The sequence below is a fragment of the Pelodiscus sinensis genome, chromosome 6, assembly GCF_052426305.1.
Source record: "Pelodiscus sinensis isolate ZL-2025 chromosome 6, ASM5242630v1, whole genome shotgun sequence".
NCBI classification, from domain to species: Eukaryota; Metazoa; Chordata; order Testudines; family Trionychidae; genus Pelodiscus; species Pelodiscus sinensis.
In genome coordinates, this window is record NC_143057.1 from 1,118,087 (window position 1) to 1,145,502 (window position 27,416).

Consider the following 27,416-nt stretch of genomic DNA (forward strand, 5'->3'; position numbering starts at 1 on the left):
AACCAGGCAATGACAGCTGGTGGGGAAAACGTCAATGGGACAAAGTCCATTGTAATTTGCAGCTCGAAATGCTTCCTGAACGGGACCTACGCAGCGCTGCTGGTGTCGCGGGGTCCTGTGTTACGAGTGAGGAGATGGGAGATGCTATACCTTTCACCAGATCAACGGCTGTTGGGCCAAACTATTTCACCTCACATTTAGCTGCATCCTGAGCTTATGTCCCAGATTTCAAGAGGCGCCAGCCTTGAGTAAGCTACAAATCTTGTCTCTCTCACCAGCAGAAGCTGGTCCAGTAAAGGAATTACCTCATCAACCTGGTCTCACAAAACGGCAAACATTTTGTCAATTTCCAGGGAGAAAAGTGTTTTAACAATGTCAACCCTCCCATTTCCATTCGCTGTTGGGCTGTACGTTAGTCTACTGTAATAAGAAAGTTTAAAAATGACAATAGAAACAAAACATTTTGACTGACAGGAAACAAATTTGTTTAAGGGTTTTTCTTTGCACAGAAATTTGACATTTTTGGGCTTGTTCCAAGCTCAGTCCTTCTCAAAACAGAAGGTCTGTCCTCTGACAGCTCTGACGGTAGAGTTACGTACCCACCACACACACTCGACTCTTAATCTATGTGCGTGTGCCCAAGGCGCCGCCAGCTTTCTGAGTAGCTCACCTCATTCTCCTGTTGCTAGTTCCTTTCAGCGCCATGGGAAGGAAGAGTGTGTAGTGGTTGAACATCAGAACGGCCACACTGGGGCAGGCCAAAGGTCCATCCAGCCCAGGGTCCTACCTGCCGACTGTGGCCAATGCCAGGGGCCCCAGAGGGAATGAACAGAACAGGGAATCAATGCGTGATTAATCCTCTGTTGCCCATTCCCAGCTTCTGGCAGTCATGTGCTAGGGACACTCAGAGCATGGGGCTGCATCTCTGACCAGCCTGGTGAACAGCCATTGACAGACCTATCCTCCAGGAACTTATCTAGCTCTTTTTTGAACCCTTTTATAGCTTGGGCCGTCACAACATCCTCTGGCAAGGAGTTCCACAGGTTGGCTGTGTATTCTGTGAAGAAATCCTGCCTTTTGTTTGTTTTAAACTTGCTGCCTGTTAATTTCATTGGGTGACCCCGTAAGTGCTGCCACACCCCCTGGCTTGACGTGGTTTCTATTCAGATACAGGGTCTACAGTTTGGTTTGGTGGATCGCAGCACCCCTGGATTACAAATTGTCCCAGCTCTCAGAGATGACCCTGGTTCCTGTGCAGTGTGAAGGGGTAAATAACATTTCCTTCTTCACTCTCTCCACACCAACCACAACTTTATAGGCCTCTCTCTCAGCCCCTTAGCTGTCTCAGAGAGAAGTTCCAGTCTTTTTCTCTCGCCTCATCTGTTCCATGCCCCTAATCACTAGCGTTGCCCTTCTCTGTACCTTTCCCACGCCAGTCTGTCTTTCTGGAGATGAGGCGACCACCTCTGCACGCAGCGTGCGAGGCTGGGCATGGCATGGGTGTACGAAGGGGCAATGTAGCAATTACTGACTCAGTAGCGAGCCCCTTCCTAACCATTCCCAGCACTCGGTTGTTGGCGGCCGCTGTGCACGGAGGGGCTGTTTTCAGAGAACGATCGCGTGGTAACAGCTCATTTAGCCCCCGCCACTCTGTGTGTGTCACTGGGATTCTGTTGCCTGACGTGCGGAACTTGGCACTTTCCAGCTGATTTTTAGTTCCCAGCTTAGAGCCAGGAACTACAGGCAGGACTGTCCAGCAAGTGCAGGCAACTTGGGGTTCTATTCCTGGCTCTGTCCCCCTGGGCAAGTCACTGAACACCTCGGTGCCTACTGGCAGTGCAAACGGATCTCTGCATCCCCAGACAGGTGCACATGGTAACCAGCTGAAACCTCTCTGCCTGCACCAGCGCCTGTCCCTGCACCCTTGTGCTCTCACCCTTCATGTATTTGCAGGCAGTTCTCACGTGAGCCAAGCGACACGTGTGTAGCTCACTTAATGTTCCCTCAGCAACACGCACCCAGGCCCAGAACCAGCCGCTGCGACCGGGGCTCTGGCCGGCCCCAGGCCCAGAACCAGCCGCTGCGACCGGGGCTCTGGCCGGCCCCAGGCCCAGAACCAGCCGCTGCGACCGGGGCTCTGGCTGGCCCCAGGCCCAGAACCAGCCGCTGTGACCGGGGCTCTGGCCGGCCCCAGGCCCAGAACCAGCCGCTGTGACCGGGGCTCTGGCCGGCCCCAGGCCCAGAACCAGTTGGCTGGTTTGTTGAACTCCCTCCAATTTGTCTGCCTCCCTCTGGTGCCGTACCAGCTGTCCCTGGATACGTTATTCCCTGTGCTGGCAGCCCAGCGGCGAGCAGAGACCAACGTGGGCGCCCAGAGTTAGGCCTCAAACCCATCCCGTCCCCTTAGAACGGATCGCTAGGAGCGGCTCTTTCTCCGCCAGCCGAGCCCTCGCCTACGGTGACGGGAAGGCTCAATCCTGGTCCCAAAACCATCGGGACAGCCGATGAGCCAACGCACACTTGTGCAGCCGTGTGCGGGTGACAGCCAGCTCCCCGTCCCAACAGGCGTAACGGCGCCAACCCTCAGTTCTCGCGGGGGCTGGCTCCAATGAGCGGCTGGCTGGAACCCGGCCCGAGCAATGCTCCAGCTGCTGCCGGGGGCGGGCCGAGCCTTGCAGAACCGGAGAGGTGGCGGTGGAGGAGGAGCCGGCAGGCCCTGGCCAGGCTGGAGGAAGGAAGAGCGGATTCCCCTGTGCAGGGTCGTGGTGAAGGGGGGCTGTGAGCAGGGGCACTGGACGGGTGAGGCGCAAGAGGAAAGATACGGAAACCTGCTGAATGGCCAGACGCACGAGCTGCTTGGGGACCAGCATGGGGGACAGGTGAGCCAGGGTCCAGTGAGGGGCGTCTGAGCCATCAGCACAGAGACTGCTTTAAAGGCTAGCGGTGGGGAGACCGGCCAGGGCCAGGGCCGCGTGCGACGGGGCTGGAGAACGCTGGTGGGAGGAGGGGAGAGGCCGCATGGGAGCAGCCGGGTAGAGCGAGGGAGGACAGGAAGGAGGGAGCAGAGTCGAGGAGGGCAGGGCTAGAGGTTTCCTGCATGCTGCCAACTCTCACGCGCACCTGGCTCAGTCTACGGGACCGCACCTGGCTCCGGGCATCCGGCCGGCCTCTGCCCCCATCTGTCACGCCCCGGCACCGTGACCAACGCTCCCCACCCCGCCCTGTCTCGCACACACGTGGCCATGCTCTCGCTGCCTGGGGGGCTCTGCCACACAGAGCATGCCCACATGCTCCAGGATCTCCGCACCACAGCGCGTGGCGAAACAGCCGCATGCAGCCGTACCTCTCTTCTCTCCGGTGAAGGGCACCAGGTCTTCCCGGTCCTTCATCGCCTTGGCCTGCTCTTCTAGGTGCTCCAGGAGCTCCTCCCTTTTGAACGGGCCCGTCGGAGACTTTTTGGTCTGGTCCCTCTGTCTGAGTCCCACTGGCAGCAAATCATTCTGGATTCAAAGAGCAGGGCGCACAGGTTAGCGACGCGGAGGGAAACAAACGGCCGCCTCCTCTTCTCCCCCCGCCCTGAGCTGTTCTCCGACATGCCTTGCACATGGAAGAGTTCACCGGGGAACTCCCAAGTGTACCGCCCAACAGCACGTTCACTCCTGAGCCTCCGGGGCTCTGCCACCCCCAGGTATAAGGGACTTTTCCTGACCCTCACGCCCAGTCTCTGCCTCGATCAGGGTACCGGCGAGCGCCAAACCCGCTGGCACTGGGCGCGCACGAGGAGAGCGAGCGAGATGTCGTACACGCCCCCCGTCGGTTCCTTGCTCCGCTGAGAGCGAAGAGAACAGGACCGCGCGGGAAAGGACCCGAGTCCGGGGCACGGCGCTGAGATCGGGAGCCCCGCAGCCTGGGGCTTGGACCTCTCAGAGGCCTATTTTCAAGCCAGCCGGCCTAGCCACGGGCAGGTGCCGATGTGGGATTTGACCCGCTTCCCTGGGAAGCGGCCACGTGGGGGGAGTACGTGGAACGGCGGACACAGAGCGCCGGGAACACAAAGTCCCTGACGGAGCGGCGTGACATCCACCCAACGAGCGCTCACACCCGTTCCCTCCCGGCCTTTGCACAGCGGTGGCAGAGCCGGCCGCCGGCAGGGCTCCGGGGAGTCACTAGAGAGACTCACATCTCACCGTGCAACAAAAACGTTCCCGGCCTGACACCGCTTCAATAGCGGCTCCAGGCGCTGAGCACGCGCTTGCGGGGGACGTCCAATCCTCACCAACGCCGTCCGTGCAGCCATTTCAAATCGGTCAGTCACCCAGTCAAACGAGCGCCAGGGGGCTGCGGCCCCGCCGGCCCCCGCAGGACGTGAATCGTTAGCCGGAGCCGATAGGCGGCCGCTTACGGGTTAACCGGTTACACTTGTAGCTCCCTAGCGCATACCCAGGAGAACCCCCTGGCGCCAAAAGGCTTGCGGGCTGCTGGAAGTGAGGCTTTGCTGGACCCCGGCGTAGGAGCACGAGGCTGCTGTTTGCACGTCGGCCTGATGCGAACACACTGACACCACAGAAGCCAGGCCCCAGGCCGGTGGCCGTTAGCACCCCAGGCCGGCCCGCCGAGGGGACAGCGCAGCACAACGGCCATGCGCTAGCTGAACGCTTTGGAGCAGCTCTGCCCTTGGCGCTCTCAGGCCTGACAGCTGGACACGCCAGGGTCCATGCACTGCCTCAGCTAAGGCAAAGTCTCCGATCTTTGCTTTCCCCTGGCGCTCCCTGGAGTGTCACGGAGAGTCTGACCCCGCCTTTGTCTGGGCCGTGGCACTGGCCCTTGTAATCCCTGGGTAACCTGCACAGCCCCTGCTTAGCCGGGGAGGCGGGGAGAGCTCCCCTCCCACGGCACCGCCCTCGGACTGCACGGTCTGTTTGCTGCCAGCCGGATCTGCCCAGCTCCTAGCGTTCCCGACAGACGCTGCGCTGAGCTCCCTTGGCCCGACCGCCCCTCACGAGCACACGGAGGATGCCCCTGGATCCAGGGCAGCGCTCACAGGCAGCGGCCAGGCCGCGGGGCTCACCAGAACACAAGGAGGCCAACGTGAAAACCGTCGTTCGCCAGGTTTGTTTTCGTTGGTGTGAAACGAAACCCAAACCCTCGTGAGACGTTGTGCTTTTGGCAAGAGACACTGCCCCAGAGCAGCCAAAGCCAGCGGTGGGCAGGCAGCCCCCAGGCCGAATCCAGCCAGCGCCAGGCCGCTGCTCCGTGCCTCTCCACCCCGCAGCAGCCTCACTCTGCGTCACAGCCAAGCTGCCTTCCCTGGGCACGTCCACAGCCGCTCCTGCCTCCTCCGCCAGCTCATCTCACGCTCCCCACACGCTGCGGCCAGAGAGGGGTCTCGCTACTGCCACGTGCAGGCCCAACACCTGTTCCTCCACGCGTTGCTGTCTGCGCTGCCGGACTGCTGGGCGCCCCAGCCGAGAGCCCGCTGCGCTCGGAGCCGCACAGAGGCAGCCCCGGCCCCACGTCATGGCCAGACGCAGGCCCGGCTGGATGCAGAGGGATGGAGGCACAAGAGAGCAGGGGGCAAACAGGCGCCTGTCCAGTGCGCCAGGGTACGACGTGGGACCTCTCCTCATTCCCCTGCGCACGGAGGGAAAACCTCGCGGCACCAGCACTGCCGAGCCTCCCGCCCGCTCACACCCTGAGAGCCGGGGGCCCAGAAGTCACCTTCAACAGGCCAGGCCCGCCAGGGAGCAACAGCCCAGCAACTCCCAGGTCCCAGCCACCTCCCTGCGGTGCCCCTTCCCAACTCTTCTACTGCCGAGCGGGAGCACGAGCCCGGCCTCGCTCGTCCCCAGCCCTCCTCCGCCAGGGAGCACAGCACCTAATCCCACACGCAAAGTGGCACCCTGGGCGGGGGGAGCCTGGCAGAGAGGGGGGAAGCACCGTGGGGGCAGAAGAGAGGAGATGCAGAGATAGAAGGGGCGGGGGGCTGCTACACAGAGGGAAACCGGCCACCCCGGACAGAAGGGCTGTTCCTAGCACATTGTCCCGTATTTCCCCTGCGGCTGGGGGCGGGCAGGAGGCACCAGTGCTCAGGGCTTCAGCCTCCAAGTGCCAAGCCCCCGCAGCTCCCCTCCCCTCCCCAGCCTGCATGCTGCGGGGCATGGTGGGTGGGGAGCTGCTGGCACTCGGAGCTTCAGCCATTGGGCTGGGAGGGGTTCTAACAGGGTGCAGACAGCCAGGTTCTGCCAGTCCTCGCAGAGTAAGCACCGAGTGGTCCCTCTGAAATCCATGGGACTGTAGCGAAGAAGCCAGTGCCCGTAACGGTGGCAGACACTGGCCCTCCCTCGAAGCGGACATGTCACCCCCACCGCAGAAAGGGGCTTGCTCAGGGACACTGCACTCAGCAGCCCTCTGCTTCGCTTCCCGGCTCGGCTAGTCAGAGGAGCACAGAGCGCAGCAAGACCTGGTGTGACCGCACCAATGGCTCGTATGGTCCAGAGGAACACTCGCGTGGTTAGGTCCTCGCCGGGCTCACGACAAGACACGGGCAGAGAGTTGAGCAGATTCAAGTAGTAAATACGGAGAGATGCACCCCAAGATATAATTACTCGGAACTGGCCATCTCCAGAGGTCACCGAAAATCTACTTACATCAGGGTCCAGCTCTTCCAGTTCGCTCTCTAGTGTCCTGAGCTCTTCCTCTGTCAGCGCACTAAGGATCTTATCCTCATCCAGATCGCGGTATTTCTCCAGTTCCTGTCGGTACGACATGGCAGCCAACCCGCAGGGCTGAAATTCTCACCGTGCCTGCTGACGCGGGACCTAGAACAAAAACAGGCAACGTGACACCTTAGCTCGCCCCACTACCGCTCTCAGAACAAGAGACACCCCTCAGCGGCAGCCTGCTGCTAAGCAAGCAAAGGGCAGCATGGCCTCACACCCAGAGTTCTGGTCCCATTTCTGAACATCACTAGAAATTCACCTCTCGAGGTGAACACCAGCACTGAGCAAATGTTGCCTTGGGCCACAGCTTTGACTCAAGGGAAAACAGATTATTATTTTCATCAGAACAAAAGCTCCCCGGCGCTGTAATTTTGGTACCAGTGCTCAAATCATGCCACACTCCTCTGTGCCTGGCCCTATTGCAAAGCAGCGCGCCGGCCCGGCAGAATCCGGTGCCCGGCGACTGGCCCGTTTGCCCAGCAGCGCGCCGGCCCGGCAGAATCCGGTGCCCGGCGACTGGCCCGTTTGCCCAGCAGCGCGCCGGCCTGGCAGAATCCGGTGCCCGGCGACTGGCCTGTTTGCCCAGCAGCGCGCCGGCCCGGCAGAATCCGGTGCTCAGTTCATTGCCGCCTGCGTTCAGAATCTCTGAAAACCTGGACCAAGGCCACAAGTCTCAGAACACGCAGCAGTTTTTCCTGTTGAACTCCCTTTCTAAATGGGAGGTGGGGAGACGTGGCCGGAAGATGCTCTTACTTATTCCTGGCCCCCCGAGAACGCAGACACACAGCATACGGAGCCAGCTCCTTCCAGCCCAGGGAGCATTGCCGAGGCCCGGCGAGCCATCCTGATGCACTTCTCTGCACATGTGAGCTGACCTCACAGGATCTACCTCCCGGGGAAACTTACAACTGACCATCTGACTTGCCAGTCAGTTATGAGTCAGGCTTCTTCTCATGTACTCAATATAAAGTAACCGAGGCTACGTCTACACTGCGGAGCTATTTTGGGATACCGGGAATATCCCAAAATAACTATTCCAAAACAGATTTCAAAATAATGGGTGGCTTATTATTGCGACATCCCGGTAATCCTCGTTCCACAAGGGTTAAGGGGCATTTTGGAATCGTGAGTTATTAGCTTATTTTGAGCTAAGGATGCTGTGTAGACTCTGCACCCTAAGAGATTTGCCAGGAGGCATTCTTGATCAGACAATCTCTCTAGAATATATAGTCAATGATATACATAGAAAGAGGATACATATAGAAAGGTGGTATCACCTCTCAATGCAGTAACTGATACATTTACATGAAATTAACAAAATAGCCATTAACTGAGAGTTAGCTGTTAAAGTTTAGTTCTCTTAAAATACGACACCTTTGAAAACGTATCATACTGATCTGAAATAATGCCTAATGCATACATGGATACATAGCCACCCATTCCTAAAATATATATATTGACTTATATTTTTCATCTAGAAAGTTTGCTTTTGATACATGAAGTTTTCAAAGCACTTAAGACCTTTCACCCAAGTCCTGTAGAACTTCGATGTCTTTAAACATTGCCAACAGTGCTAAATCCTGCTGGAAAGGGATAACAAGTGGAGTTCCTCAAGGGTCTGTTTTGGGACCCGTACTGTTCAATATCTTCATCAATGATGTAGATATTGGGATAGAGAGTACGCTTATTAAGTTTGCAGATGACACCAAACTGGGTGGGGTTGCGACTTCTTTGGAGGATAGGGACATAATTCAAAATGACCTTAGCAAGTTAGAGAAATGGTCAGAGGTAAACAGGATGAGGTTTAATAAAGAGAAATGCAAAGTGCTCCACTTAGGAAGGAACAGTCAGTTCCATACATACAAGATGGGAGGCGACTGTCTAGGAAGGAGCATGGCGGAAAGGGATCTAGGGGTCATAGTGGACGACAAGTTGAATATGAGTCAACAGTGTGATGCTGTTGCAAAAAAAGCAAATATGATTCTAGGTTGTATCAACAGGTGTGTTGTAAGCAAAACTCGTGAAGTCATTCTGCCGCTCTACTCTGCACTAGTTAGGCCTCAGCTGGAGTACTGTGTCCAGTTCTGGGCGCCACATTTCAAGAAAGATGTGGAGAAATTGGAAAGGGTCCAGAGAAGAGCGACAAGAATGATTAAAGGTCTAGAGAACATGACCTATGAAGCCAGGCTTCATGAACTGGGCTTGTTTAGTTTGGAAAAAAGAAGATTAAGGGGGGACATGATAGCGGCTTTCAAATATCTAAAAGGGTGTCACAAGGAGGAAGGAGAAAATTTGTTCCTCTTGGTTTCTGAGGACAGGACGAGGAGTAATGGGCTTAAAGTGCAGCAGGGGAGGTTTAGATTGGGCATTAGGAAAAAATTCCTAACTGTCAGGGTGGTCAAATATTGGAATAAATTGCCAAGGGAGGTGGTGGAATCTCCCTCTCTGGAGATATTTAAGAACAGGTTAGATAGACATCTGTCAGGGATGGTGTAGACGGAGCTTGGTCCTGCCTTGAGGGCGGGGGGCTGGACTCGATGACCTCTTGAGGTCCCTTCCAGTCCTATTATTCTATGATTCTATGATCTTCTCCTACCAATTTCAAGAGGGGGAGATCTTTTCTTGCCACTGTCATCTGCAGCCTCGGAAAAGGATAATGGATGAGCCCATGTGTTTCAAATACTGCCTCTTTTTCTTTAAGGTGGAATTTTCATAAGTGACCATTTTTCCTTTTTGATTTTAGCTTCTTCACTTTCTCAGAGTTCTTTTGTGCTTCCCAGTCCTGTCTTCCTAGCCAGACTTCTGCAGCGTCTCCTAAAGTAATCCAAAGCAAATGATGCACTTTCAGGCTCTATTTTACTTTCCCACTATATTTTCCTTAACCCACAACTTCCTGTATCACAACTGCTCTTCTAATTAGAAAAATAATCTTTGGACTGGTCACAAAAGGGAACATTAACGATACCAAATCTGACTGCACGCTGGTAAGTTTGCGGCAGGCAGCTGGTGAAAGACTTTGCTTCCCACGTTTGTGATCCTAATTCAACTAGAACATCCCCTCCTCCTGCTCTAAGTCCGCGTGCCCAGCGTGACGGCAGGACACGCCTGTCACCCACTCCCATTTACAAGCGGTCACAATGCCTCAGGTCTGACGAGCTCAGCTCAGGGTTGATGCAGCAGGGATGAGCCACTAGCAGGACTCATCCATTTTAAACTGCTGCACTGGGCCCAGGCATGGCGAGGGCATGAGGAGTATTCCTGGAGCGTCCGGAGAAGGGAGCGCCGGAGCCGGCTTTGGGACGAACAGAGCAGGAACCCAAGCCGCCGCTGGTGGGTTTGTAGCACCACCGCTCTGCTAGTGCTAAGACACCTCTCGCCACGCCAGGGGAAGGGGCTCGGTCCTTCATGCACCCCCGAGGCAGGCCGGCGTTGGGTCCCAGCTGCAGAGCAGTGGCTCTCGCGGGTTTCGGAGAAGGGCTTGGGGGTGGCCGGGAGACGGAGCGCACGTGGCGGCCTGGCGGTGCAGGGGGGGCTGAGCCGTGAGCGCCACGGGCGGGAATCGGGGCTGCCGCCCCCAGGGCAGATGAGCCCTGTGTCTGGGAACCCCTCCCCGCCGGCTGGGGCACGTGCTAGCTGGTGGAACCGAAGGGCCAGAGACGGCCACGGAGGACAGGCCCGTGGCACTGGCGAGAGGCCAGGGAAGCAAGAGGGTTGGTTTGGTGGTGGCCCAGCGTGAGAGCCAACAGCCAAGCCCTTGTGGAGCCACTTCTGCCCCCTGGCCAAGTGGCCGGCACTGGCCCCATGACGGGGGGCTCTGGGCCCCAACGTGAGACTTGTAGCATGGGCTGTGGGAGCCTCCAAGGGCCCCGCCCCAAAGCGAGCTGTGTAAACGGCTCCCATTTGTAGCAGACAGAGCCCAAAGGAAGGCAACGGTGTGGATCCCCTAGGCCGGCTGCCTGGGGCCAGGCCGACCAGCTGGCCTATGCTCCCGAGATAGGGGCCACCTGCAGTCCCTCTGCTCAGGGCACCTGCTTTCCCGCTGGCCAAGCAGCTTCAGGGCAGTGAGGCCTGGATGATCCGTCTGCAGTCAGCCATCTCTGAGGTGGGGTTGTTCCCCACCCCCTCGTGGGGGACCCCCTCCCCCCATAGCAAGCCTTACGGGGCGCCCCATTAGTGCGGGACGAGCCAAGAGGAGCTGGTCAGCCTCCTCTCCCCCGGAGCCAGGCGTGACCCTTCGCAACCCAACTTCCCACCTTCTGCGACCCCTGGTCCTACTCCCTCTCACTAAGCCAGCGGCCAGGAGACTGACCAGCCGCCTGCACGGCACCGGGCCCGGGGGGCGCCCTGAAAAGAGCCCGCCAGCTCCGCTCACAGGAAAGAGCAAACCAGACAGCTATTAACCGCGAGCGCCATCCTCTAGAAGTGCTCAAACGGCAGAGAGTTCCGATCCGCTCCCCAGCGACCTCACCTCTGCCTGCCGCACCTGGACCTGCTGCCTGGCTACAACACACGCGCCTCTAACAAAGGGATTCAGGCCCTAGCAGACCACTCTGCTCACATCACCGCATGGGGGCAGTCTGCCGCCCGCCGGCCACAGGGGCCTGTGTGTGCGGGTGGGTGGAGGAGGAGAGGATGGACAGCATGGCAGGGAGCTCTGGCCCAGCAGGGGAGCTCCGTCCTTCCCTCTGCCCTGCCCACAGAGCCAGGCGGCCGCAGAGCCCTGCCCGCGGAGCCAGGCGGCCGCAGAGCCCTGCCCGCGGAGCCAGGCGGCCGCAGAGCCCTGCCCGCGGAGCCAGGCGGCCGCAGAGCCCTGCCCGCGGAGCCAGGCGGCCGCAGAGCCCTGCCCGCGGAGCCAGGCGGCCGCAGAGCCCTGCCCGCGGAGCCAGGCGGCCGCAGAGCCCTGCCCGCGGAGCCAGGCGGCCGCAGAGCCCTGCCCGCGGAGCCAGGCGGCCGCAGAGCCCTGCCCGCGGAGCCAGGCGGCCGCAGAGCCCTGCCCGCGGAGCCAGGCGGCCGCAGAGCCCTGCCCGCGGAGCCCTGGCTGCTGGTGCTCTGGCCCTGGCAGTAGCGTGGTCAGGGCGAGCCCCAGGGGGCTGAGGCAGCAACGGGGCCAGGCTGGAGCCCTAGCCTGGTGGCAGCACAGCCACAAGGGTTGGGACCTTCCCTTGTCCGGCAAATCCCCCTTTTTGGGACCTGTCAGGTCCCGAGGGTGCCAGACCTGCGAGGTCCAATCTGTACACGGCCCCAAGATGGGGACTGAAGCTGGAGCCCACTCTCTCTAGCCCCACAGCCCTGGCAACCCCATTAATACAGGACCATGACCCTCTTTGCAGTCCCAATCCACTGTGAGAAACACTGCGTTAGGGTAAACAGGAGCTGGCACGGCCACCTCGGTTTTCCCATCTGTAAAATGGGGATGAGGGTCCTGTCCTCATAAGCCCTTGGCAAGGGGCTGCTGCTATGCGAGCACTAGGCAGCAGGTAAAGAAATCAGAGCAGCGTGCGCGCCCGCTCTAGCCTGGCTAGAGGGATACAAACAAACAGGGCCTGGCAAAAGCCAAAGCTCTACCAGATCATCTCTCCCGGCTGCAAACAGAGAAGCAAACGAAGAGTCCCCCTGACATGGCGCTGGCCAATGAAACCCTTGTAAGTAAAAGCCCGGTCCCGACGGCCAAGCTGCCAGCTGTCAGAGAGGTGCCGCAGAAGGCTCCGCTTTCTAAACTGGGCGTGATTTAATGCCACGGGCGGCTTGTGCGAGGCTGGCTCTAACCATCCAGCTCTCGGACCACTGCCTCTCCGCGTGCGCCGCGCGCTGGGTCGGAGGCGCCTTGCAGGAGTTACGAGCAGCCGAGTCAGTAGAGCCATTATTTTTCAGTTAAATAAACGTCACATAAATCACTCTCTTTGCAGCTGCCAACAACATTTTGCCTTTCCTTGGGCCGGCCGCGCCTTGCGAGATAAGTCAGACACCCTGCAGCTGCCCCGTTGTTATCAGCCAATGACAGCCACGCCCGCTGCGGCCTTGGCCAGTGTGTGGGTGGGGCGGGGCCCGGTGCACAGGGACAGAGAGTAGGGCCTACGGGTTCTCATTCCGGCTCTTCCGTGGCGGATCCCGGGAGCCTGATCTTACGCAGAGCCCAGTGACTTGTTACGAGCTGTGGGCGCTCGGCATTGTGGGAACACCAGGACCTTGGGGTCTTGCGTAAAAGGGCAGGTTTAGGGGCTGGCCCAATGCCCACTCGACACACACCCACTGGATCAGGTCCCGAGGGGGCCAGGTGACTTGCCCAAGGAGTTACAGTGTCTCAGTGGCAGGGCAGGTCTAGAACTCAGGTGGCCCCTGGTTTGAGCCCATTGCACTGATGTGAATCAGGAGCCAAGCTCGAGCGTTTACTCTGGTGCAGGCATATTCAGGCTTCCCTGGCCCTGGGACGTCCTGCCTTCCACCTTGCGCTGTCATTTACACCCGTGCTAAGGGGTGTGCAATGCAGCCACTCTGATGGGGGCCCAGGTACACAATGGCAGCCGGAGCAGGGCCATGGCCTGGGGAGCTATGCTCCCATCCCCCGCTCAGCCCCACCCACCATGCTCCTCGCCCGAGCTGGGGAGCAGCCCGGGGGCAGTTCATTGTAGGCACTGGCTTTACCGGAAGCGCGCACGCGGAGATGGGAGCTTTTCACCAAGCGCCAAGCCTTCGGTCTGCGGAGCAAGACTAACTAGCCGAGCAGGCCTTCCCACCCGAGCACGCCGCGCTGCTTCCGGGCTCCCCTCACCTCCCAGTCGGAGAGGAAAGTGCCTTTAACAGGAGCTACGTACGGCCCCTCTGCTCTGTGACACGGCTGCCCCTCTGCAAACCCACTGCAAAACCACCGCGAACGCACGCACCCTGTGCAGAACGGAGCCCAGTCCTCCCAGGGCCTCGCTCCTCTGACCCCAGGGAACATGTGGGATTACCGGGGGGTCTGATCCCTGACCCCCATTTTAGTCGCGCCCTGCTGCCGCCTCTACGTGCCAAACCGAGGAGTGGGGCGAGGGCGACTCTTGCAAGCACAGAGGCAGCGGGAAGAGAGATTCTGGTGGAACTGCACCTAGGCTAACTGCTTCACAGCGACCCTGGGAAGACGCCCGGGCTGCTCAGCAGGCGGGCCCCAGCGCCTGTTTTGCTTGGCAAAGTTGGTGAGTGGCAGAGCCTGGGGGCTGCCGTACCTGTTGCCACCTTCCTGACAGGCCAGCAAACGCCAGTGCTCACGGGCGCTCCATGGCTGGCGCTGCGGGAAGGCTGGGTCCGATCCAGACCGTTACTGCTACGTGTCCCAGGCCTGCTCTCCGGATTCGGAGAGGGGCTGTGAGACCGGGAGACATTTCGTTACAATGGGGTAAGATACCCGTGCAGAGAGAGAAGCTGGGTAAGTGACGGCACCGTTAATTATTGGGATCCTTACACGCCTCCTGCTGGGTCTGACCGCAGCCAACAAGCCACGCGGATTACAGCGCTGTGGCAGCACATGCTCTAATTACAGGTGAACTGCAGAGCTAAAATTAAAATTCTTTGAACCAAAATAGCTTGTAGGTAATTAACTACAGGGCCTCATTCTCCATTCTGTTATGCTGCTTCTGTACCAGCACAGTACCAATGAAATAACAAGGAATTCCCCCAGCATAAAACTGCTGTACGGAACAGAAAAACGGGCCTCTCACAGTTAATTAAGCGAAGTCATTAATTCAAACTATAATAATGAAATACGGATTCAGACCCTATTAAATATCTGCAAGTGCTTGGAAGAAAAAGGAATCCTGGACAGTGAGCTGGCAATGGAGCGGCAACGATACATCACAAAGAATTGCTTTTGGGGAAAGAGCAGGGAATACAGAGATTGCAATGCAACGCGTCACCACACCTACCCTGGAACATGAATTCAAACGGCCTTCCATCCCACTACTGGGAAACCGACCAGAACAAGTGCACGAGAACCAACGGGTAATAAACCACAACGCGTCACTTTATAAGGGCTGGGCAAGGGCTGCTGACCCACAGAAAGATCAGGTGACGCTCCTCACATTTCCTTCGCACACCAGAGCTGGGGGAACCCAGGCTTTCGGCGGGGGCCACAAAGGAGGGGTTCAGTGTGGGGAAGGCTTGGGGTCTGGAGGGAGGGTGCCGGAGCGGGTTTGGGGTTGGTGGCTCTGCGAGGGCAACAGGGTGCTGGGGCAGCCTGGGGATAGGAAGTAGGGCACAGGAGCCATTTCCTCCCTCCACCCATGGGCTGGATCCGGTTCCAGCTTGCCTGGCTGGCCCGTGAGGCTCGGGGCTTCCCCCCACAGCATGGAGACAGTGTTGGGGCTCCAGCCCTTTGGGGCAAGACTGCAGGGGTGGGGGCTGCAGGGCCAGCACCAGCTCCCCAATGCAGGGGAGGGAGCCCAGGGCCTTGGGGGCTGGATCCGGCCCCCGGGCCTGAGGCCCCCACCCCTGCCCTATGGGATGGTACGGCCTGCCTCCAAACACCCCCACAGACGTGCCGCATGCTTCGTTATCTTCGTGACAGACAGGTACGAGGCTAGGAGGTGCTGCCAGCGGGGTGGGATGGGGACTAACCACACAAACAGCCAGGGTATGTAAATGCTGAGCAGGAAAAGGGAAACCGACTCAACGCGGAACAGGGCAGGGTTGGGGGAGAAAGCGGAAACAGAGACGCCCTGGGGGGGCAGCCCTGGGGGGGGCAGAAATGCAGCGGAGAGCGAGGTACGAGTCGGCCATGGAACCCTGCTGGGAAAGGCAGCTTTGGGCAGCAGGCCCCGAGGGGCACCGAGAGCCCTTCCCGTGACACTGAGCCATGCCGCCAGGGGCCCTCGGATCCCAGCACTGGCCAGAGGGCAGTAACTCGGGGACTAGCGGGCGATTCAAATCGCCATGGAGCTCAGCGGAAGCAGGCTGGAGAGCGCGCGAGCATTCCCAGGGTGCTAGAAACGTCCTTAGGGTCAGCGTTAGGGGCTTTGCCAGCTCAGAGCCTAGCGGGGGTGGGTGTAATTAGCAAGCAGTGCCAGCGGCATGGCCGCCAGCCCGGTAGGGACCTGCGTGCCACACTGGCCCACTGCCCGACGGGGCAGCCGCTGGGGCGGGGGAAGCAGGGGAAGAGTTGGGCTGGCCCAAGGCGGACATAAGGGAAGCGGGATGAAATCGCAACCGAAACCCGGGGCTGACCGAGGAAAAGCTGCTGAGAGACTGAGCGTGTGGGCCAAAGCCACGGGCCAATCACTGCAAGTCAGACCAACACTCTGGCCAAGTGACAGGCCCTGGGAGCCTCCCGACAGAAGGGAGGGACTGCTTGCGAGGGCATGCTCTGGAGAGCCTTTCCCAATGGACGCCGGACATCGGCCCTCACACCTGCGGGGCAGCTCACACGGCTCAGTCACTCAGAAGCCAGCGCCTGATCCCAAGCAGCATGGATCTATGCTGGGATCGACAAGCCCCACAGACCAGCCACAAAGGAGAGTCTGCTCTCTGCCAGCGCTGGGGAACACAACACCCCTCCCGCCGGCCAACGCACCAGGCCGGGCCCGCGAGCCACAGCCCCAAAACGCCTCTCTGGAGGAGGCACCCAAGGAGGAGTCTCCATCACGCTGGCCACAAGCAGCAGGCCCGAGCGGTGACTCTATCAAGGGCGGGGAGCCAGTCCGAGGCCCAGCTGGGCTGGACAGAAATAGCCGAGCGAGGCACCTCACGGACAGGAAGGGCAGCGCCTCTGGGAGATTCATGGTCATTCGGCGAGGCTGCCAATGTTCATCCAAGTCCCTGTGCACGGAGCATCGAAGGCACCGCTATACTTCGCCGTTCTGACGCACAGAGGCCCCGGCACCTCTGGGCACCCCGGTAATAGTTTACCCCACACCCAGCACCGCTCACCAGCTCCACACTCACTCTGGGGCTCAGGGGAGTCTCTGCTGCGAGGGGGCTGGGAGCATGGGACTGGGGCAGGAGCAGGCAGCCGGGTCACCTGCCCCAGGGGGAGCAGGGCTGCACCCGCCCGGCCCTGGACAAGTCCGCGCAGGTGGAGTCCAGCCCAGCATGGGGCCGGGCAGGACCAGCCCCCACTCCCCAGGTTCCAGCCCCTGTGCCCAGCTCCCCTGCCCGGCGCCTTGCGCGCAGCCAGCCGGGCTATTTATAGCGCTCGGTCCCGCGCGCTGACAGCCGAATATTTTGCCCAGATATGGGCTGGGGCCGCGGGGAGCCGGGTGCGGGGCGCGCTGGGGGCCGGAGCCGCGGGCGCGGCGCTTACCGGGGCTCGGGGCGCACGGGCGGGGGCGCGGGGCCAGGGGCGCACGGGCTGCTGCGGCCGCGTCTTGCCCGGGCGGCGAGATGCGCTGCCCTGCGTCCTGCGGGGAGGCGGCTCCGACGCCCGCGGCTGCCACTCAAGCGGGGCGGGGCGGGGCGGGGCGTTCCCCAACACGCCCCCGCCCTACTCCAACCTCTACCCCCACCGCCCCAGCCCTGATCCAACCTCTGCCCTTCCCCGCACACATCCAATCGCTGCCTCCACCACCTCCCCAAACCTCGTCCCGCCCCAGCGCGCTCCCCCATCCAACCCAACCCTTTGAACCCCCACACTCTTACACCCGCACCGTGCCACAGCGTAAATAGCACCGGGGCACTGCCGCCTGCAGTGCTACTGGGAAAAGCAAACCCTGCATCCCCCAAAGGTCTCTCTTCAGCTCTCCCCCAGTACTGAAAGTAACTCCCCCCACGGAGCCCCAGTGGACTCCGGCACGCTGCTGGGGCAGAGGGCCCTGCCAAAGGGTGGTGGCTGTTGCAATCATACAGTGCCAGGCAACAGCTGGAACACCTGGGGTACAAACAGGCTCCTGCCCTTGGCAGCAGGGCAAGGCTCCTGCCCCCAGTGGCAGCAGTGATGGCACAAGAGTCCAACCCTACAAGGAACGGGGCAGGGGGAGGTAGCAATAGGGATCCCCAAGCAAAGGACCAGTACGGCTGCAAGGTGCGGCCGTGGTGCGGCTTCTGCCACAGGCCATTATAACATGTGATGTACTTCAAGGCAAGAGTTGGACAGAGTGATGGGAACTGGCCTGGTAGTTGGGGCAAACGTGGAATTGGCAAAAGGAATGAAAATGGCCAGTGAGCGTTAGAACACGGCACATCCAAACTCTGTTACCAACCCCCCACTTGGTTGGGCAAGTTACAAGGAAACATCCAAGATCAGGGCATGGACTCCAATCAGGTCTAGCACTGGCCAAACTCAGGCATCCAAAAGAAAATCAGTGCCAGAGACCGTATCCCAGTGCTGACTCGCACGGATCATGCCTCAGATCTTTTGGGTATTGCCACTGCAGCAGACTACCCTAGCAAAGCTACCTGCCCAGCTGAAGATGTACAAAGATTCACAACTTCATTGAATAGTGCGCAAGGAAGTTTTATCTTCCAACTCCACCACTATGGCGGAGGTAACAGCATTGGGCCGGGTGGTGGGGAAGAGAGCTAGAAATACGCAGACCGGTTTGAAAAGCACTGCAACCCCACTCTCACTGGTTGAGAGCCGGACAGCACTAACATCTGCAAGAGACCCTCCAACACCAGCAAACTGGAAATCTCAAGGCCTGAAGAGAAAGGCAAAAGCTGGCTTAGCTGAAGCGTTCTGATATTCGCAGCTGTGGAATGTATGAAGGAAGCGCCCGAGCAATTGGTCCAAGCCAGAAGAAATCAGCCCCTGGAAAGCCATTAAGCCATTGCTGGGAACAAGGCACTGAGCCGTGGGAAAGAGGAAGTGGTGCCACAAGATTTCCAAGACACTTGCTTTGTACAATTACAGAGACAAGGGGGAGAGAAGTGACTGACAACTGTGGGAGTAGCAATTGAACACGTGCATTATGCTCCCCGAGCTGCAATTTCTAGGTCTATCCTGAACCTCAAGAGTGTTTTTTTCTCAGGATGCTCCACCACTGATATAAGATGGTGAAACAGGTGCATCCTAGCCAGCATGGGCTTTAACAGCTACTGTTCATTCTTGCTTTTTCATGACTGCAAGGACAGCAAGGACAGCATTGATCTTCGAAGCAGACTTTCTGGAGGCTTGTCCAGCCTCACAGGACTTCAAGCAGAAAGCTGGTTTTGAGAGACTTCTTGTTTGCAGGTGATGCAGCCTTGGCTGCCCACAGTGAATCTTCCCTGCAAAATCTCTTGGGTAGCTACAGCATATCCATTTACAGCACGCGCTACCCATGCCGTATTGATTGTCCCCAAGAGTTCTCCAACAGTTTTTGCGTGTTGCCTTTTCGGATATCTGATTTGTGCCCATTAATTCTTTCCCGTAGAAACTGTCCAGTTTGGCCAATATACATGGCAGTGAGGCATTGCTGGCATTGGATGGCATAGATCACACTATGTACAGTTAAATGAGCCTCTGATTTGGTGGCTGATGTCATTGGGTCCAGTGATGAAATCACTTGTGTAGATGTGTGGGCAGAGTGGGCACCACAGCAGATTGCAGGGGTGGATGGACACACATCAGATAGCTGAAAAGGCAACACACAAAAACCTGTTGGAGAACACTTTAATCTTCCTGGACACTCATTAATGGATCTCTAAGTTGCAGTTTTGTTTCAGACCAATTCCACAAGTCAAATACACAGAGAAGGATTGGAACTTAACTTCATTCACAAGTTTAATTCTCATGTCAATGGTCTGAACCCGGACAGAGGATGATGCGCACACTATCTTCCACCTTTTAATGACCTCACCAACCAAACAATGGAGGTGCTAATGGTTCTTAAGAGCCTCTTGTAACCATTTGAACTATCTACTCACTGTATCTCTGTCTTCCTCCCCTCTCCTTTTTCCTCCCCCCCCCCCCTTCCCTTATTTATTCTTGGGTCTAGACTTATACTCCAGTCATCTGAAGAAATGGGTTTTGCCCATGAAAACTCATACCATCTACACATGTGCTGTTAGTTTTTAAGGTGCTACTAGAATATCTGTTTAAGATATACGTAGGTTATGCTTCTGCCACCTCTATGCAAAAGCAAGCACAATTCTTACAGTCTGTATTCTGGGATATGATATTTCTGAAACTACCAACAAATAAGGAATCAGTTCAGATGTGATGTTTGTTTTCATTAAGCACGGGAATAACTGTGATGCAGAAATTAGCAACTTGTAAATCAACTCAAATTTTGACCAGTCTCAAACTCCAGTAACTTTAAGAACGAAAAAAGAATTCAGCAATAAAATAAGACAAAAGCCACCAATAATTTTATTGATAAATACAATTTTACTTAATCTGTATTTTCACTCCAACATTCTAACACCTCACCAGTAAACAAAGTGCAAGTTCTTGGAAAGTCAATTAAAAGAAAACAGAAACTTGTTAAATCTCTTTTCACAGTCTACTAGCATCAGATTTTTCAAACCTCACATTCATATATTCAAGGCCATGTAAGAACAGTTAAATTTCTCTTTAAAAGCCTGATACATTTTCTTTTATTGCTGAAGAAACTGAATTAGTTGCAATAGTTTCAGAAACAGTGATTAATTAACCTTTGAAAGCTCCACAAAATATTGAGACATAAAGTCATGAATCCATATATCAGTCTCTGGCAGTGAGGTGTCTACTAAGTAGGTCACTATTTTTCGATCCCAAGAGTTTGTGCTTTCATTAACTGCTTGTACCAGTGCCACCAGTGGTTTCTTCTCTACATGGTTTCGAAACACTATGGATGCATCTTCTGACCACTGTTCGCATTTCACTCCTAGGGGGGGGAAAAAAAAAAATCAAGCAAATAAGGTCATTTAAAGAAAAGACTGATGTAAGTGACAAAAAAACCCAGCCCCAAGTTTCTTAGTAATCTAGTCCTTAAGGAAGTGGAAGAAGCTCAAGATAGGGCTAGCAGCTCTGTAAAAGCATTCCAACCCTCAATCTCATTTCCAGTGGCTGTTCTAGCCTCCCATATAAGGACTGTCAAGTGTGTCACATTGTGAAAAACAGCTACTAACCTTCCAATAACTGTTGTTCCTCAAGAGGAGTTGCATCCATCCATTCCAATGTAGGAGTGAGCAGCCCCAAGCATAGCTGCTGGATTTTCCCCCTTAGTGGAATCGGTCGGGTTGGCTCTAGCACTATTATCAGCCGGGTTGCTGGATGCTCGTAGCATTGGTATAAGGAAGGGACACGTGCAACATCTCAAACAACAGTTACAGAAAGATTAGTAACAGTTTTCTTTGAGTGCTTACACATGTCTGTTCCAATGAAAGGACGCGCAAGCAGTTGTGCAGGAGGTTGGCTCTGAGTTCAAGGACAAGGCGACTGCAACACTGTACAGCCAAAGCTGGCATCGGCTATGGCTGACTGGGAACAGGCACAGTACACTGAGAATGTGTGCATGGAGGACTAGGTTGCTGCCCAGCAGATACCTTGAATAGGGACTTGAGCTAGGAAAGCAGCCGAAGAGATGTGAGAACTTGTGGAAGGAGCAGTCCGGTTAGCCCCAAGAGGCACTCCGGTGAGTTCATCACATGCTAGATACATGAGATGATCCAAGATGAAATACTCCGTGTGGAGATGGGAAGCCCCTTCATGCTCTCAGCTTCCCCTATGTGATCTGCAAAATGGTTTGGTCCTTTCAATATAAAATGTCTGGGCCCATCTGACATCCAGGGAGTGGAAGTGCTGTTCTCTATATGTACGTGGCTTAGGTTGGAATATTGGTAGGAAAAGTACCTGGCTGCAGTGGAACTGACACCACTTTCAGGAGAAACTGTGGAGGTGGGTGCAGTTGTACCTTATCTGTGACGAAAATTGTACGTGTGGGTTCTGATGTGAGAGGTCCAATCGCTGAAACCCTCCTGGCCAAAGCAATGACCACAAAAGAGGCCACGTTCCAGAAGAGATGCAACAGTGAGCATGTCACTAGCAGCTCGATGGGCAGACCAGTCAGCTTTGACAGGGCAAGGGTTAGATCTTCAGGAGGGATTCTTCTGGGAAACACCCTCTCCGGGCTTTGAGAAAGAGGATATCCATTCTGTGTGAAAAGACCAATCTGCTGGTCTTAATATGGAAGGCTGAAATGCCTGCCAGATGGACCTTGACTGAAGGAAGGTCCAGACCTTGTTGTTTGAAATGCAAAAGGTACTTCAAAGTAAGCTGCAATGAGGACTATGTAGAAGTATCTCTGCTTTAGGGAGACTAGGTGGAGATTCATTTCCACTTGGTTAGTAAAGTTGCTCTGGTACATAAGAACGGCCGTACTGGGTCAGACCAAAGGTCCATCTAGCCCAGTATCCTGTCTGCCGACAGTGGCCAGCACCAGGTGCCCCAGAGAGGGTGGACCGAAGACAATGATCAAGTGATTTGTCTCCTGCCATCCCTCTCCAGCCTCTGAAACATTCCTATCCCCTGGCTAATAGCCTCTTATGGACCTAACCTCCATGAATTTATCTAGCTTCTGTTTAAACTCTATTATAGTCCTAGCCTTCACAGCCTCCTCTGGCAAGGAGTTCCACAGGTTGACTATGCGCTGTGTGAAGAACTTTCGCTTATTAGTTTTAAACTTGCTGTCCAGTCATTTCATTTGGTGTCCTCTAGTCCTTATATTATGGCAACTAATGAAGAACTTTTCTTTATTCACCCTCTCCACACCACTCATGACTGTATAGACCTCTACCATATCCCCCCTCAGTCTCCTCTTTTCAAAACTGAAAACTCCCAGTCACTTTAGCCTCTCTTCATATGGGACCTGTTCCAAACCCCTAATCATTTTAGTTGCCCTTTTCTGAACCCTTTCCAAGGCCAAAATATCTTTTTTGAGGTGAGGAGACCACATCTGTACACAGTATTCAAGATGTGGGCGTACCGTAGTTTTATACAGGGGCAGTAAGATGTTCTGGGTCTTATTTTCTATCCCTTTCTTAATAATTCCTAACATCCTATTTGCCTTTTTGGCCGCTGCAGAACACTGTGTGGATGTTTTCAGAGAACTATCCACGATAACTCCAAGATCTCTTTCCTGATTTGTCATAGCCAAATTAGCCCCCATCATACTGTACGTATAGTTGGGGTTGTTTTTTCCAATGTGCATTACTTTACACTTATCCACATTAAACTTCATTTGCCATTTTGTTGCCCAATCACTTAGTTCTGTGAGATCTTTTTGAAGTTCTTCACAGTCTGCTTCTGTCTTGACTATCCTAAACAGTGTAGTATCTACCTCACTGCCACTACCTCACTGCTTGCCCCTAGATCATTTATGAATACATTGAATAGGATTGGTCCTAGGACTGACCCTTGGGGGACACCACTAGTTACCCCTCTCCCTTCTGAAAATTTACCATTTATTCCTACACTTTGTTTCCTGTCTTTTAACCAGTTCTCAATCCAAGAAAGGACCTTCCCTCTTATCCCATGGCCTTGTAATTTACACAAGAGCCTTTGGTGAGGGACTTAGATTTTCAGAAAGTATACTATATCTACTGGTTCCCCTTGTCCACAGGTTTGTTAACCCCTTCAAAGAACTCTTATAGATTAGTAAGACATGATTTCCCTTTACAGTAACCATGTTGACTTTTGTCCAACAAATTATGTTCTTCTACGTGCCTCACAATTTTATTCTTAACTATTGTTTCGACTAATTTGCCCGGTACCGACGTTAGACTTACTGGTCTGTAATTGCCAGGATCACCTCTAGAGCCCTTTTTAAATATTGGTGTCACGTTAGCTATCTTCCAGTCAGTAGGTACGGAAGCCGATTTAAAGGATAGATTACAAACCACAGTTAACAGTTCTGCAATTTCCCATTTGAGTTTTAGAACCGTTGGGTGAATGCCATCCAGTCCCGGTGATTTGTTAACGTTAAGTTTTTCTATTTGTTCCAAAACCTCCTCGAATGACAATTAGCCCCCATCATACTATATGTATAGTTGGGGTTATTTTGGGGGCTATTTTGGTGGAATGCTTTCTACTGTCTAGTAAGGTTCCATGAGCCTTTTCCAAACAAACATGCTCATCAGGATTCAACCATGAAGGATTCAGGCTGTCAAATTAAGAGAGATGAGGTTTGGGAGGAGCAGATCATTTTAGGATCCTGGGTGATCAAGTATGGATACAGTAGGAGCCAGAATGGAGGCTCTATCAAAAGGCACAAGAGAGTGGTGAACCAGTGCTGTCTGTCACACGGGAGCTATAAGGAAGACATGCTCAGTCCTGCCTGATCCTTGACAGAACCTTGTGAATTAGTGGAATAGGGGTGTAATACAGGTGCGTTACCTATGCCAACAGGAGGGGATTTGGAATGGACCCTGGGCTCTGGCCCTGTGAGGAGCAAAAGTGATAGCATTTCCTGTGTTACGGTAGATAACAGGTGCCTATGGGGAGTCCCACACCTCTAGAAGATGTCCCTTGCAATGTCCATTTGCAGGGACCACTTGTGGTGAGTGAAGGACATGCCGAGCTGATCCACAAATTGGTTCTGTGCAGCTGGCAGGAAAGATGTTTCTTAGTAGACTGAGTGAGCAACACAGAACTCCCACTGCTGGATTGCCTCCTGGTATGGGAGGGAAAAACGCCCTTCGCCCTGCCAGTTCTATAGTGGTAGCGGCTGTTGTACTGTCCATAACTGAAACCGCTTTATCTGTAACATGGATTAAGAATGCCTGGCAGACCAGAGGGGCTGCTCCAAGTTCTCTGTTAATGATAGAGAGAGCACTTCTTCAGACCACAGGCCTTGAACTGCCCTCGGTGGGCTCTCCAACCCATCGCCGAGGTGTCAGAGACCAGATATCTGGATGGTTGGGGCCTCAAAAAATGTACTCCCACACAGATTCAACCACCACGTCAGTGAGTTGAGGCCTTGAGGTGCAGGCCAACTAGGCCTGGAAAGATCAGAGATGTTGCCTTAGGGTACGTCTACACTAGTCCCCTAGATCGATCTAGGGAGGCTAATGAGGGCAACTGAAATTGTAAATCAAGCCCAGAATTTAAATATCCCGTGCTTGATTTGCATGTTCCCAGCCGGTCGCCATTTTAGAAACTGACTAGCCCAAAGTAACTGCCCACATCTACACACACCAGTGAAACGGGATTCCGATTTAAAGCCCTAACTCGAATTAGCTGGTATTCCTCCTGCAATGAGGTTTACCAGCTAATTCGTGTTAGGGCTTTAAATCGGAATCCCGGTTCACTGCCGCGTGTAGACACGGGCAGTTACTTGGGCTAGTCAATTTCTAAAATGGCGACCGGCCGGGAACATGCAAATCAAGCGCAGGATATTAAATCCCAGGCTTGATTTGCAATTTCGGTCGCCCTCCTTAGCCTCCCTAGATCAATCTAAGGGGCTAGTGTAGACGTACCCTTAGAGCGTCGTGCCATGTATGTGCATGTCAGGTAGTCCAGGCTCAAGCATATCCAGTCTGTGGTGACTGGAAATACCTGAAGGGAGCTTATCAGAGTTGAGACTGAGCAGAAACAATCCTGAGGAGGCATGGCCTTTGCCTGTCGAGTTGAGAACCCCGCCAATGAACTAGGGTTAAGGGTGGATTTCTTCTTATTTATTAATAGGCTTAGTGCCCGAAAGGTTGACTGGATGAAAGGGATGTCAGATGCCACCTAGTTCTGAACCAGCCCTAGATTAGCCAGGCAAGAGATATGGGAACACAGAATTCTCTCTCCCTGCTACCACCAGCCACTTGGTCAATACCGGTGGGGCATCCAACAGACAGAAGGACAGAACTGCAACTTGTTAATGAGTCTGGTTCACAACAATCTTAGGAACCCTCTGTGCTTTGGAAACAGCATATCCTGTACAGCAAGGGTGGCATAGCCATTGTCATACAACTGAATTACTAAACTTCGTACAAAGATGAAGGGTGACATTATTTTGATAGCATAAACAATTCTCCTCTAGTCACTATTTATAAATTTGCAAAAAGTTCACTATAAAACAAATGTCTATTATACCACTATCCTCAGTTTTATTCTGCTATTCCAATATTCTTATCCACTTAATGTCTTTTATTGTTTAGAAGTTTTTATTCAACAAAATGAGAAATACTTGCGACCTACCTGCAAGCTGAGCTGTAATAGCTTGAAATGGTAGTTTTCTGAACATGTCCATTAGAGGCTGTACTTTTCTGATGCTGACAAGTTCATGTTTACCATAGTCCAACTCATATACTGATACCAACCCATTTGTCAGAATTCCTTTTACCACCACCCTGTGCCACCTAATGGTATTTTTTAAAAGGGGGGGAAAAAGAAAACAAGAAGGGTAAATTGGTAGTATGAGTCTCACAAACTGAATGCACTCAGAAAAATGCTTTAAATAGAAGAACGGAAAACAGAACGGAATAAAACGAACATTTTTGTTTGAGTGACAAAAAATTAAAAATAAAAACTTGAGACACAAGGTGGGTGAGGTAATACCTTTTATTGGCGCATTTCTTCATGTCTGAGCTGTGTAAGAGCTCTGTATGGTTTGAAGTCTTGTCTTCCACCAATAGCAGTTGGCCCAGTAAAAGATATTCCCTACCCACCTTGCCTTGGGACTAACAGCTACAGGGTGAACTGGCGGCTGGGAGCCCTGCTGCAAGTGGTGGGTCAGGGGTAGAAAGGAGGGGAGTTGGCCAGGAGGCTGGTAGCCAGGCTGGGGGGCCAGAAATTACCTCCCCTGGTCCAGCACTATCCCTTGTTCGGACTGCTCAGGTCCCAATGGGGCTGGACTACGGAAGTCCAGCCTGTACAAAGAAAACTGAAAATAGGAAATAAGAATATTTACAATTTCTGGAGACCTCCCCTTCTCCTTTTACTCCCTTCCCTGACTGGAAAAAAGTGGGACAGAATAGTGGCAGTGTGGTAAAGTGGGTGGCTTGGGAGGAATGAAATAACATTGTTTCTCCCTTCTCCAAACCAAAAAAGAAAACATTTATTTTAAATGGGGGGGAAGAGATTAGAAAAGAGGAGAAAAAACCTCGCAGCTAAAGCCTCAAAAATAAATCTGAAAAATAAAAATGTGGTTTACATTTCCTATTGAAAAATGCAGCAGAAAAACCTGATTTTTCAGCCAGGAATGTCTCAGTGAAAACTGTCGATCTGTTCTAGGAAATACGTATGCACGTTACCTAGCCAGTAGCAACATGCTGGAGTGGTATTATGGCCAAGGTGAACTCTCAGGAGCAATCCGAAGGCGGACACAGAGGCTTTGCAGACATTTACAAGGCGTTCCTTGGGCTGGAGTTTCAAGCTGGTGGGGAATGCTTCTGATGACCGCCACTGAGTGACCAGGCACAAAGCCCCCACAGCTGGCTAACCAGTACTCCACTGGACACTGGCACCCAGGAGGCCAACCTGCACCTGCCCCCAGGCCAGCACAGTCCCACACAACACCAGTTAAGCTGTCTGCTCAGCACAGGGAATGAATGAGGAGTAACATCTTTAGGTACACTGAAGTATCTAAGTCGCATTTCTTCACACAGTGACTGGCTAAGTCTCAGTGAAAGTCAATGGGACTGACAAAGCTGTAAAGTGCCTAAATAGCTCGGGTTTAGATCAGTCATGAAGAGCCTTCAAGGGAAAAACAAGTAGATGGTTGACGAGGCTGACAAGGGGGAGCCAGTGGAAGGGAACAACATGGATGAAGCAATAAGGGAGGAAGATTTCTGACTGATGATTCAGATGAATAAAAGTGAGCTCATTACGAGAGCTCTAGG

The 27,416-nt window shown here is 54.5% G+C and overlaps 2 protein-coding genes across 8 annotated transcripts in view; both read right to left on the reverse strand.

The window, feature by feature from the left end:
• Positions 1–17,147, reverse strand: part of TMOD1 (tropomodulin 1) — a 29,141-nt gene extending 11,994 nt beyond the window's left edge. For 2 of the 5 annotated variants that reach the window (XM_075931218.2, XM_075931217.2), the window contains exons 1-3: positions 16,990–17,147; positions 6,648–6,818; positions 3,344–3,500 (exon numbers count right to left, since the gene is read on the reverse strand). In XM_075931218.2, coding sequence (XP_075787333.1) covers positions 3,344–3,500; positions 6,648–6,767 — 277 coding nt within the window. In that variant the 5' untranslated portion in view covers positions 6,768–6,818; positions 16,990–17,147. Of the gene's footprint in view, positions 1–3,343; positions 3,501–6,647; positions 6,819–16,616; positions 16,838–16,989 lie in introns of those variants that run through there. The other 3 variants (XM_075931214.2, XM_075931215.2, XM_075931216.2) reach the window with 3 other exon arrangements.
• Positions 17,148–19,951: 2,804 nt separating this feature from the next.
• TDRD7 (tudor domain containing 7) overlaps positions 19,952–27,416 on the reverse strand; it is a 54,042-nt gene continuing 46,577 nt past the window's right edge. For all 3 annotated transcript variants that reach the window (XM_089779124.1, XM_089779123.1, XM_025186138.3), the window contains 2 exons: positions 25,774–25,934; positions 19,952–20,470 (listed from right to left, as the gene is read on the reverse strand). In XM_089779124.1, the coding sequence (XP_089635250.1) occupies positions 20,250–20,470; positions 25,774–25,934 (382 nt within the window). In that variant the 3' untranslated portion in view covers positions 19,952–20,249. The remainder of the gene's footprint in view (positions 20,471–25,773; positions 25,935–27,416) is intronic.